The sequence below is a fragment of the Cnephaeus nilssonii genome (assembly GCF_951640355.1).
Source record: "Cnephaeus nilssonii genome assembly, chromosome: 2".
Taxonomy (NCBI): Eukaryota; Metazoa; Chordata; class Mammalia; order Chiroptera; family Vespertilionidae; genus Cnephaeus; species Cnephaeus nilssonii.
In genome coordinates, this window is record NC_137073.1 from 71,102,967 (window position 1) to 71,115,284 (window position 12,318).

At 36.6% G+C, this 12,318-nt stretch overlaps 1 protein-coding gene across 5 annotated transcripts in view; it reads left to right on the forward strand.

The window, feature by feature from the left end:
• SSBP2 (single stranded DNA binding protein 2) overlaps positions 1–12,318 on the forward strand; it is a 225,800-nt gene that overhangs the window by 62,136 nt on the left and 151,346 nt on the right. For all 5 annotated transcript variants that reach the window (XM_079793538.1, XM_079793541.1, XM_079793539.1 and 2 more), the window contains one exon: positions 8,809–8,881. In XM_079793538.1, the coding sequence (XP_079649664.1) occupies positions 8,809–8,881 (73 nt within the window). The remainder of the gene's footprint in view (positions 1–8,808; positions 8,882–12,318) is intronic.

Below are 12,318 nucleotides of genomic sequence, written 5' to 3' on the forward strand. Positions count from 1 at the left end.
CAAAGAAAGTGGTTTCTCGAGATGGAATCTACTCTTGGTGAAGATACTGTGAAGATTGTTGAAATGACAACAAAAGATGTAGACTGTTACATAAACCTATTTGATAAAGTAATGGCAGGGTTTGAGAGAAGTGACTCCAACTTTGAAAGGCCTGCTCTGGGTAAAATGCTGCCACACAGCATTGCATGCTACAGAGAAAGCATTCATGAGAGGAAAAGTCAGTGTGGCCAACTTCATCGTTGTCTTATTTTAAGAAATTGCTACAGCCATCCCAGCCTTCAGCCACCTCCACGCTGATCCGTCAGCAGCCATGAACATTGAGGCAAGACCCTGACCAGCAAAAAGTTAGGACTCACTGAGGACTAAGATGATGGTTAGCATTTTTGAGCAATAAATTATTTTTAAATTAAGGTATGTACATTTTTTTAGACATTATGCCATTGCACACTTACTAGACTATCATATCGTGTAAACGTACATTTTATATGTATTGAGAAACAAAAAAAATTCATGTGACTCACTTTATTGCAGCGGTCTGGAATCAAACCAGCCATATCTCTGAGGTGTGCCTGTAGATAATTCTTTCATGCCATTATCCTTTCCTTTAAAACCCCCTTTTTTATTGCTTATCCTATTTCCTTTAATACCTAGCTTAAGTGCTATTTCCTCTGTCAGTTAAAGCCTGTCTCTCAAGAATCTTACCATGGTCTCTTCTTATTCTGAATTTTTGATGTTTTTATTGTTTGTATACCCATCACATGCTACTTTTTATTCCTGATCTTACTTTTAATTACATGTTTTGTCCCATTAACAAGTCCGAAAATTACTCAAGGGAAAAATTTGTATCTTCATTTTGTTTTTGTCTAAAACCTAGAAAATAGCAGGAGCTTGCTAAGTATTGATGATGACGAGTATAAGTGTTTATTTGTAAAGTTTGTCAGGATGTTAAAAGTATTTTTTTGTTTCTGACATTAGATATTTAGAGTTTTGTATATACTACTAATTTATTGAACTCTTTCTTAGTATCTAGATACATTCTCTGACCATATTGCCACAAATTTCGCATTAATGGGTCCTAAGTTAATGATGTTTCATTGATTCTTAGTACTTTACACAAAATAGATGTCTAACAGTTGTATAATAAAGAGATGAATAAATGGCCTGGAAGATCAACTGCTGTAAATGTCTACATGTTTCAAACTAACACTAGGAAATATATTAAACCCTGAGGGAAAATACAACCCTGTGATTCTAATTATTTTATATGGAACTTTAAAAAAAAGTTCCAAATAATGATTTTTAAAGATGACCATAGATTTATTCCCTGTGAAAATCAGTGGGAAAGAATTATCCTGTGTTTTTCCTGAGTTGGGGTTTTCCTTTAAACACGTGCTCACTTCCTTCGATGACATTAAGAGTTCTGGGTCCTTGTGTCCAAGGTGTGTTTTTCTGAAGCAGTTCTTTCCTGTTTTGCCTGTGCCCTAAGGAGTACAGATCAGAGACATTGCTGGAATTTCTTATGAGGAAGAAATTCCAGAATTGCTCTAGGGAAAGTGGAAAATGGATTATAAGCACCAGCCTCACTTAATGTTGCATATTAATGTGAATACTTTAGTTGGGCCTACCTCATGATTTTCATATTTAAAGTATTCACATTTCATCAAAAGTATTGTAGATAGATGAGCATAGGAATATGGCTGTGGTGAAGTCAAACAAAGGGAAACATTGAAAACGAAGGTGTAAAAAGTAGTAGGGAATGCAGTATGAGTGGGAAAGGAAAGCAGATGTGAAGCAGAATAAATATAAATGCCAAAATGGCATGTACAAAGACTAGGAAAAAGAATTAACAGGAAGAATTAAGAAAAACAGGAGCGGTAAAGTCAGAAGTTCTGAATAAGTGTTTGCTATGCTTGGTAATCAAGAAAAACATTAGACTGCTTTTAAGCATTTTCTACTCATCTTATTTTCTTGGGATATGTAATTTACATTATTTGGAAAGAGGTTGTTTTCTTGGTTATAATATATTGAAATAATTTATTAGATTAAACTATTACTGTTCATCTGTACTTAAAAATGTTACATGTAGATTACAATAAGCGTGGCGAAGAAGATACAAACTCAGGACTAAATTTTAAAATAATTTTTTCCTGATTATAGAAAATTTGCAAAATATAGAACAATATAGAGAAGGAAGTAAGAAACTCCATTATCCATTGCCATCATGTTTTTTTTTAAAAAAAGTATTTTTAAAGAGCAGTTTTAGGTTCTTATTCTTAGCAAAATTGAGCAGAAGGAACAGAGCGTTTCCATATACCCCCTGCCCTACACATGCATATGTTCCTCCATTGTTCACACGCCATACCAGAGTGGTATATTTATTACAAATTAGTGAGCCTACATTTTCACATTATTTTCACTCCAAGTCTGTTGCTTATATTAGTGTTCACTCTTCTGTTGTACGTTCTATGGGTTTAGATAAATGTATAACGGCATGTATTCATCATTGTAGTATCAGACAGAATACTTTTACTGCCCTAAAACCCTCTGTGCTCCACCTATTCATTCTTCCCAAACTACCCCCCACGCCTGGCAACCACTGATCCTTTTCCTGTCTCCATAGTTTTGTCATTTACAGAATGTCGTGTTGTTAGAATCATACAGTCTTTCCAGATTGGCTTCTTTCCCTTAGTACTATTTACTTAAGGATCCTCCACGTCTTTTCATGGGTTGATAACACTTCCTTTTAATGCTGAATAATAAAGCATGACTTAAATTGTGTATGTCAATTTCATAGGCAAATGGGAGCCTGAGTATAAAGAATAGTGTTCAAGGTGATTGAAGTGGAGTAAGTAGCTTTGTCAAGTATAGCCAGTACTGTATTTCGAGTGCTTGTAGCTCAGCTAACAGATTGGATGGAAATTTTAACTAATTCTATGAATAACCAAATTTCTACCAACTGTTGATGAATTAGTCTTTTATTCATTTCCACTTTTATATTTTAGCCCTTTTTAATTCCCCAAAATTGATTGTAGTCATTTTAATTGTGGACTGCCTGTCTATATAAGGCAAATGTTTCTTTTTCTGAGCACACCAAATCATTTCATTCCAAATTCATACTCCTAGCATAACTTACCTATAATAAGGACCTCAATGAAACACCAGCCAAGTAGTATTTTTTATGACCCGCTACTCATCGAATTGTTCAAAAGTTTTTCTTCTTATCCTTGTCTTATCTGATGCAATTATCCCTGCCCTGGAACATTTAACGGTTTAGTATCTACACTATCTGTATACTTTCCAGGTATCTTTTTCTCTCAAACTGATGTTGAGACTATACAAAAAAGGAATGTTTTAAGTGTGTTTAAAACAAAGGCTGGGGCCCTAACTGGTTTGGCTCAGTGGGTAGAGCGTCAGCCTGTGGATCTGCAGCTCCAGGGTCCCAGGTTCGATTCCGGTCAAGGGCATGTACCTTGGTTGTGGGCACATACCCAGTAGGGAGTGTGCAGGAGGCAGCTGATCAATGTTTCTCTCCCATCGATGTTTCTAACTCTCTATCCCTCTCCCTTCCTCTCTGTAACAAAATCAATAAAATATATATTTTTAAAACAAAGCCTGGATATTAGTATTATTTCATGGTTGCACAGACACTTTTTTATACTGCTAATTTGGTTTTTAACTTCACTGTTCATGACAAAGAACTTTAAAAAGACAACGTTAGAAACAGATTTCTAATTTTCACACCTCCTTAGCACCAGGGTGTGCGCTCTGCTGAAAATTTGATCAGGCTGATCTAGTTTCACTACTAATAACTACTGATAGTCCCAGGAGCGGCCTCTCCGTGGCTGCCAAGTGCTCTTTGCTACTTGTTAGCTAGCTGTGATCCAGCAAACTATTGGCATTTTATAACTGAGGAGTCACATTTGGACACTGACATGTGTCGTTGGGCAACACTGGAATTATACAGTGAGTGGCTCAGGAATAAAAGAGATTTATTTTTTTTTTAGATCCAACAGGACTTTTAAAGACCTGAGGCTTCTCTGGTCACTGATATTGGGATTTAAGGACAGAAGATGGGGCGGGGGGGTTAGGGTTAGGGTTTGGCTGGATGACACCAAAGGATTTATAAGTGCTTTATGCTTTATCTCAGAGAGTCATTCATTTATTAAAAAATATGTATTGGGTACTTATTATTTTAGGTGCTGTAGATACAGAAAGAAACAAGAGAGTTAAGGTGCATTAGAGTAGATTAATTTCAAGAGAAATTAGGAATAGCAGATTTTGAAGTTATCCTATCTTGTCTTCCCTGCACTTTTGCACATATAGTGAATTAACATATACTGAATTAGAGTTTTAAAATTACAAATGGCGATCCATTAGTTGGTGGGCTTTATATTTATTTGAATCCTTTTTCTTTCTTTTTTTTATTGAGGTATTATATGTGTACATATCTTACCATTCCTTTTTCTTTCTTTTTAAAATATATTTTTATTGATTTCAGAGAGGAAGGAAGAGGGAAAGAGAGATAGAAACATCAATGATGAGAGAGAATCATTGATTGGCTGCCTCCTGCACGCCCCACACTGGGGATCAAACCCACAACCTGGAGATGTGCCCTGACGGGGAATTGAACTGCGACCTCCTGGTTCATAGGTCAATGCTTAACCACTGAACCATGCTAGCTGGGCATATTGGTTGCTTCTTGTATGTATTCTGACTGGGGGTGGAACCCGAAATGTTGATGTATCCAAAATCAGTCCACAGGCTGATGCTCTAATCCACTGGTTTGGCTCAGTGGATAGAGCATCAGCCTGTGGACTGAAGGGTCCCCAGGTTCCATTCTGGTCAAGGGCACATACAGGTTGTGGGCTGGATCCCCAGTAGGGGGCGTGCAGGAGGCAGCCAATCAATGATTTTCTCTCATCATTGATGTTTCTATCTCTCTTTTCTCCCTTCATCTCTGAAATCAATAAAAATATAATTTAAAAAGTTATTGATGTATAAGTTATTGCCAAATTGGTTTGTAAAGAATTATACCAATTTATTGCAATCAACAGTATTTGCATATCCATTTCCTTACATTTTATGTATTAAGGTGAGAATTTAAATTGCATAGCTGTTTTAATATATATTCCTTTGATCCTAGTTATGTTTAACAGTTTCCACATTTTAAAATTAGTTATGATGTTTGTTATTGTCTCTGCCTATTTATCTATAAGGGTTTAGAATTTTTTTCATATTAGTTATTTCTATATTTAAATATCAAAAATGTCTAAATGTCTCTCCCTCACCACCAAACCCACCCCATCCCCCCCAAAAAAATTGAAAACCCTGACCAAAATTAAGTCCAACAACAAAAAAAGTTAGTTGGGAAAAAGAGTTTGCAGGTAACATACCAGAGGTTTAATTCTTTTCTAGCTAAATATCTTAGATTTTTAAGTAGTATGAGTGGCAAAGTTTAATCGTTTCCTGGATACACAGGGCTACCTTTATGATTGGTAATAAGTGCTGTAAGCAGAGCTGCCCCCAGGCTTCTGAAGGAGGTACACATGTTTGCCCCTTAAATTTCTTAAAGGATGCTAAAAAGGAAATGTTAACTCAAAAGTATACATAGTTTAAATATTTGTATTTGTAATATTTATCTTTAAATTTTTACTGTTCAATAGAAATTGGATCTAAATAAAATGTTGTCTTCTCATGTTTGGTAATCTCATGTCACTAGGTAAGGGACAATGCTATGATTTATTTACCTCATGGATGGACAAGTATCACTCCCCACTCCCTTGGAATCATTTTGTTCAAACAGTATCTTTTATTGCAAGGCTTCCCGCCCCCCCGCCCCCAGAACCTTCTGGAGATTCTTATTTTTGGCCCTAGTACCTCTCTTGTCGGGAGCTAATGGGAAATATGCAGTGTCTGTATCTGAAGCTGAGCAAATAGTCCTCCTGCCATTGCTGTGGCTCTTAGTGGTTCCTCAGGAGCAGGAAGTGGGAATAGAAAGGAATGGCCAATGTGGGAGAGATTGTGGCATTAGAATCCAGTATATGACTTGGTAATATATTACTGGATGTGGGGGAATTAGTTGAAATTATAATAATAGTTGTTTCTATTTATTGTGCTAGTAGTTTCAACAATACTCAAGTAGTATTCTTCCCATTTTAAAAATGGAGAAACAGACCCAGATCGTGTTTCATTCAAGGTGAGCATAGGTACTGTACACAAATAAAGAAGGCAAATTTAACTTTGGGCATGGTCAATTTCAGAGAGAAATACCTTGTTAGTTACTTCAAACAGTAGTTTGGAAAAGCAGATTTGGAGCTTGGTAGAGAGGATAGGGCTAAAGAGATTTGGAGACTCCTATGCACACAGGCGATTGTTAAAATATTGTCAATTTCCTGGTGATGTATTAAGGAGTCATAGTGGCAGTCAAGTTTAATTAATTGTTCACTCATGCAGTGTTCCCTGCCACTCTTTCTGGAGCATAGGTCCTGACTGCCTGGGAAACATCAGTTTTGTTCAAGGGAGGTTGCAGAACATGGACATATGAGGTGGCATTCTAGATGGATTTTCTCAGTCCTATCCCACTTCATCACCCTGTTGGTAACGATGTGCTGCTATAGATTCTAAGGGTAGGATGACAGCTACACCCTTTGGAAGATGCTTCAGAATATCCAGTTATGTAGTTTGAAACCCCCTTTTCCCAATGATTCTGTGTCCTACCAATACATTTTTTAGAATCACTGTCCTAGACCCATAGAGAAAGAGTGGGGATTGTTGCTTTTAATTCTACTAGTAAAGAGGTATCCTTTCTGTTACCTAATTAATTGGGGGGAAACAAAGAAGAAACATATGAGCCACTTTAATAGTACAAAGAAGATACTACAAGGAAGATTTGCTTACCTTTAAGGAAAGATGTGTATTGCGAGGACACAGCAACAAGTATGCTCTGGCTCTGGCTGTTTTCTCCCCGGCAGGCCCACCGTGGTGCCTCCGCTTCACTCTCTGCCTCTCACTTCCAACTTCTTCAAGCTGGGGGGAGCATCCTTATTGTTCAGACTTGGAGTCAGGCCTGGAAATCTGGTCTAGCCTGCACCACTGGTTTGGCTCTCGGCCCAAGATTTTATAAGCCACAGGAATCACCTGAGGCTCTGTTTCTTCTTAGGTAGGCAGGCAGTAGGGTGATGCTGACACTAGCAGGCAATTATGAGGCTTCACAGTCTCTATGGGGAAAAAATCCCAAATATTCTTTTTGAGATGAAATTTGCCATCATGGTCAATGACTCATGTGATATGGTTGGGAGTGGTTAATGGAGGGACAGGGTGTGTGGGATATGTGTGCTTAAGAATCACCACTAGGATTTGTTTGTTTGTTTGTTTGAAACTACAGGAATATTCCAATTTTTGTACCCCATATGAAATACTCTGAGGATGAGCCACACCTCCACAGGGAGATACTGCTACCAAAAGGAGCATGATACCGTCCTCATGTGTTAGGGCAGAGAAAGAGTTGAGAAGCATAGATCTAGGAAGTGAAATTCAACTTAAAGTTAGGAGATGTTTCTACCAGTAAATTAGATACATTTCCACTGTCAATAACATGCTTTTCATCTACGAGTAACTTCAACAGATGTCTACTCCCTTATGCTGCTTAGTATAATTCTCATTTTGAGTGTTTGGCAGTTTTGGAATGGGGAGAGAATCAATGGACAGAGCAACTAGATTTGCACAGGTTTTCTCTTTTTATGACAAATACATGATATGTTTTTATGATAATGAAGAAAATACTCCTTTCTGCATGTGCTATCAATCTTTAACAATCAAAAATTCACTTGGCAAGAGAAATGGTGTTGCTATACAGAATTGTGGTCATTGTTACATTGTTTTGTTTACTGTAAACCTGGCTCAATATTGGTAAACATAGTGTAGCAGAAACTGAACTGTTGTGAGCTATCTGGGCACTGGTCCAAAATATCATTAGAAATACTGCCTCAGACTAATTTGGGTTTATGAATAATATTTTGTTAACAGCTCAACTGAAATTGAGCCACATGGTATAGCTTAAAAATTCTGAATCCACAAGATAATGAGAGTACTATATATACTGCATACTTAATATTCTGTATTTGAGTGATAAATTTATATGTAATTTTGAGTTAACTTTTAAACGATAAGCACCCAAATGCTTAATAGGATCTGATATCTTTAAAGTTTACTTAATACTGTGGTTTGCTGTTCATTTGAATGCCTTATAAAGTAAAATATTACTGGTTTAAAAATCAAAACTAAAGAATAAAGGAAGGTTGCAGAACAGGTATTAAAATGGACATTCAACACCTGTTTTGGCATATGGATGTGCAAACAGCTGAAGTTTACATTACACGCACCAAAAAAATGGAAGGACATAAAGTTGTTGGAAAGGTCCAATGAGTTAATTCATTTATTTTACAAATGAAAGATTATAACTATATCTTAAAATAAGTTATAATGATTATTAATGTTTGGTTATAAATTATTAATTATATAAGGTATAACAAAGGGGATGAGGTTATGGTGAGATGATACAAGACACAAATTTATATTTAGACATTTCTTGCCAAGAAAGGATGTATTTGTCTTTTTCTTTGTGTGCTACTTTAATTAGTTTAAGTTCTTTCTGAACATATAATATCTAAGCTCCCATTGAAAGGATATGGGAAGATTTGTGTCACTATTAAGTGTGTAAAATATTTTTGTAATATAAAGGCCTGTAATTATTTAAAGAATTAATTTTAAATATTCCTCTTCTCAATAAATATTTTATTCATTTTCCAGGTTAGCACTCTACGTATATGAATATCTGCTCCATGTAGGAGCTCAGAAATCGGCCCAAACATTTTTATCAGAGGTATGTTTTATATGTTTTCTGCCTGTATTTTGATAACTTATGTAAACAAGTGAAAAATGCACTGTAACAGTTATTTGAAAGAAATTAATCCTTATGTATTATATAATGAGTGTGCAGTTATCAGTATGGATAATGTAGTCTTTGTAGATTATTTGTAAACAGTTTTAGTATCCCCAAATGCCATTTCCATACCAATAACCTATTCAATTGTCCAGCCATTTTCTGCCTTAGAAATGGAAACTAATATTAGCCTTGGCAAAAATGATCAAGAAAGCAAATTTGCTTTAAAAAAAAAGGCAAACACCACCATGTCTCTAGTTCTAGCAATATTTTATTTTGGCATTATTCACAATTTTAAAAATATGTTTTTTGTTTGTTTTAATTTTGTATGGATTTCAGTTAGAAAACATTTGATAATATTATTTCAAGTTCTTGTTTCTCGTTCTATTTCTCTCCACATTTTTTTAAACATTGAATTTGAGTTTTCTTACAATGGTACTTTTCCTTTTCAGTTTATATAATGATTAGAGGCCCGGTGCATGAAATTTGTGCACGGAGGGGTGGTCCCCTCAGCCCAGCCTGCACCCTCTCCAATCTAGGACCCCTTGAGGGATGTCCGACTGCTGGTTTAGGCCCGATCCCCAGGCCACTGACTCCTAATCGCTCACCTGCCTGCCTGCCTGCCTAATCGCCCCTAACTGCCCCCCTGCCGGCCTGGTCGTCCCTTACTGCCCTCCTCCCACGCCCCTGCCGGCCTGGTCACCCCCAACTCCCCCGCCTGCTGGCCTGGTTGCCCCACGCAGCCTGCTCGTTCAGTCGTTTGGTTGTCCCTCACTAACCCCCCTGCCAGCCTGTTCGTAGGCAGCCCCCTTGTGAGGGCCTAATAGTCTATTTGCATATTATCTCTCTATTATATAGGATGAGGTTGAGTATTTAGTTTTTGGGTTTTTGTTATGTGCAAGGCACTTTATATATATTATCTCTGATTCTTATGAGAAATCTGCAAAGTAAATGATATTATTCCTGTTTTACTAGTGAGAACAAACAGGTACTAAAGCGTTGATATAACTGGCTCATGGTCACACAGCTTAGTGTGTTGTGGAACTAGAATTCAAACCTCGGTCTATGTCAGTGTCAAAGCCTCCGGTTTCCCCTAGTGTCTGCACTGTCTAGCATGGTAGCCACTAGCCATATATGCCTTTTTGATCTCTTGAAACAGGACTGATCCAATTAAGAAGTGCATAAGTGTGAACAAAAGAAAATAAAATATCAATAATTAAAAAATTTTGATCATACACTGATGGTAATATTTTGGATATATCGGGTAAAATAAAAAATTTGTTATTAAAGTTTATTTTACCCTTCTTTTTTAATATGGTTAGTAGAAAATTTAAAATTACATATACAGCTCCCATTTGTGGCTCATGTTTATATTTCTGTAGGACAGTGCTGCTCAAAATCATGTTGTCTCTAGTGATCTCACAGTTTGTCCCCCACCAGATCAGGGACACAACATGCAACCCCTTTAGAGTGCCCCATCTGAGGTACAGTCTTCTTGAGATTCACTTGTTTTCCAAACAAATGCACAAGTAAACAAACACTCATAGCCCCGCAATCTTGTATCTAATTAATTAGTAAATATGAACGATTAGGGCCTCTTTGCAATTAAGGAATTTGAGAAGTTTGCTCGCAGCATATAAGAAGTCAATTGTTTTACCATAGATGGAATATATTCATTGTAATAAAACTTTGATTTCAAAGTTAATTCAAATCAAAACAGAAGTTTAGTATGTCTTTATCTTATTAAATTATTAATTAGAAGGCTTTGAGCCCAGCCAGCATGGCTCAGTGGTTGAGTGTCTACCTATGAACCAGGAGGTCATGGTTCAATTCCCGGTCGGGGCACATGCCCGGATTATGGGCTCAGTCCCCATTGTTGGGAGTGCAGGAGGCAGCTGATCGATGATTCTCTCTCATCATTGATGTTTCTATCTCTCTCTCCCTCTCCCTTCCTCTCTGAAATCAATAAAAATATATTTTAAAAAAAGATAATCATAATAACAGTTTAAAAGTTGTGCTGAGGTTTAATGAGTTAGTATACGTATATAAAGTGCTTAGAAGGGCCTAGCATGTACTAAGTTTTCACGGTGTTATTTTTTAAATTCTTGGCCAATTCTTTTCTATCTAGTGTAGTTTTTTGTGTGTGGTCCAAGTGTCTGTCATTTGGACAGCCCACATTCCTCCTACCTTCTGGGGTTACCTCTTCTATCAACATGGCTCCAGCTCTAATCCCTACTATTAAGGGTTGTCTCAAGTCCTCTCTAGTGTTTTGGGGCCTTGCCAGGGGGAGGGGCTTTGGGTTCTCTTGCTATAATTTCTTGCTCCTACTAAGTATTACTTCCCCACTGCCTCTCCTTCTTATGGCTGATAACTTTTCTCTGCCTGAAGTTTTCTATTTCCTTACAGCCTCAAAGCTCCACTAACTCATTGCTCTTGTGTATAAAAGATTCTTACTGAAGGTTGGAAGAAAATTGAATATTAAGCATTGTACAGTACAGACAGCAACATTAACTAAAATATTAGACATAATTATCTTTAAGTTCTTTTGTCTCCTCGCCACAGGGACTTTTTCACTAGCTCTTGCCTGAGGGCTCTGTTTGCCTTCCATCTTGTTGGCTCTTCAGAACCTCTCCCATTTTCTCCTTTCCTGAATCCTCCCACACCCCCCTCCCCAACTTCTTCCTGAGAGTCAATTAGCAATCTCCTAAATTCTTGTTATTTTATTATGTAGAATATTAACTATTTGTTCTCTACTTTCAAACCATTCCTAGGGGACTTCTGCCTCTCTGGGCCAAAAAATAAAAACAAAAATTGAAAGAATTTATCAAGGAGCTTTTCCAATAAAAGGTACTTCTCTTTAAGAGGACTTTTACTTCCTTCTAAAGTAAAACAGCACTATTCAATAATACAAATTTATGTGATTGTGGAAATGATCTCTAATCTGTGCTGTCTAGTAAGTTTTCTACTAGTCACATGTGACTATTGAGCATTTGAAAAGTGGCTACTGCAATTGAGGAATAGTCAATTAATTTAATTTTAAATTTAAAAAGCCACATCGTGGTCCCTGAGTACCATGTTAAACAGCACAGTTTTGGACTATTTGTTTCAGAGTAGAGACAGATTTTTCTTCCTGTTATATATCTATTTATTTTAATTTTTTTGAATTAAAATGCAAAAATAAATTTTTTTTTTTACACATTTAGTTTAGTGTATAGATGCACCCATACTTCTATACATGAAAGTTTTTAGAAAATTGGTGGGAACAGCAGGTTATATCTAAATTAAGTCTCAGGAATTTTGTCGAGGAACAAATGTATACATAGGTATACAGGCTCTTAACACAGCAACTAGCTTTATCCTTTTATGGTATTAACTTT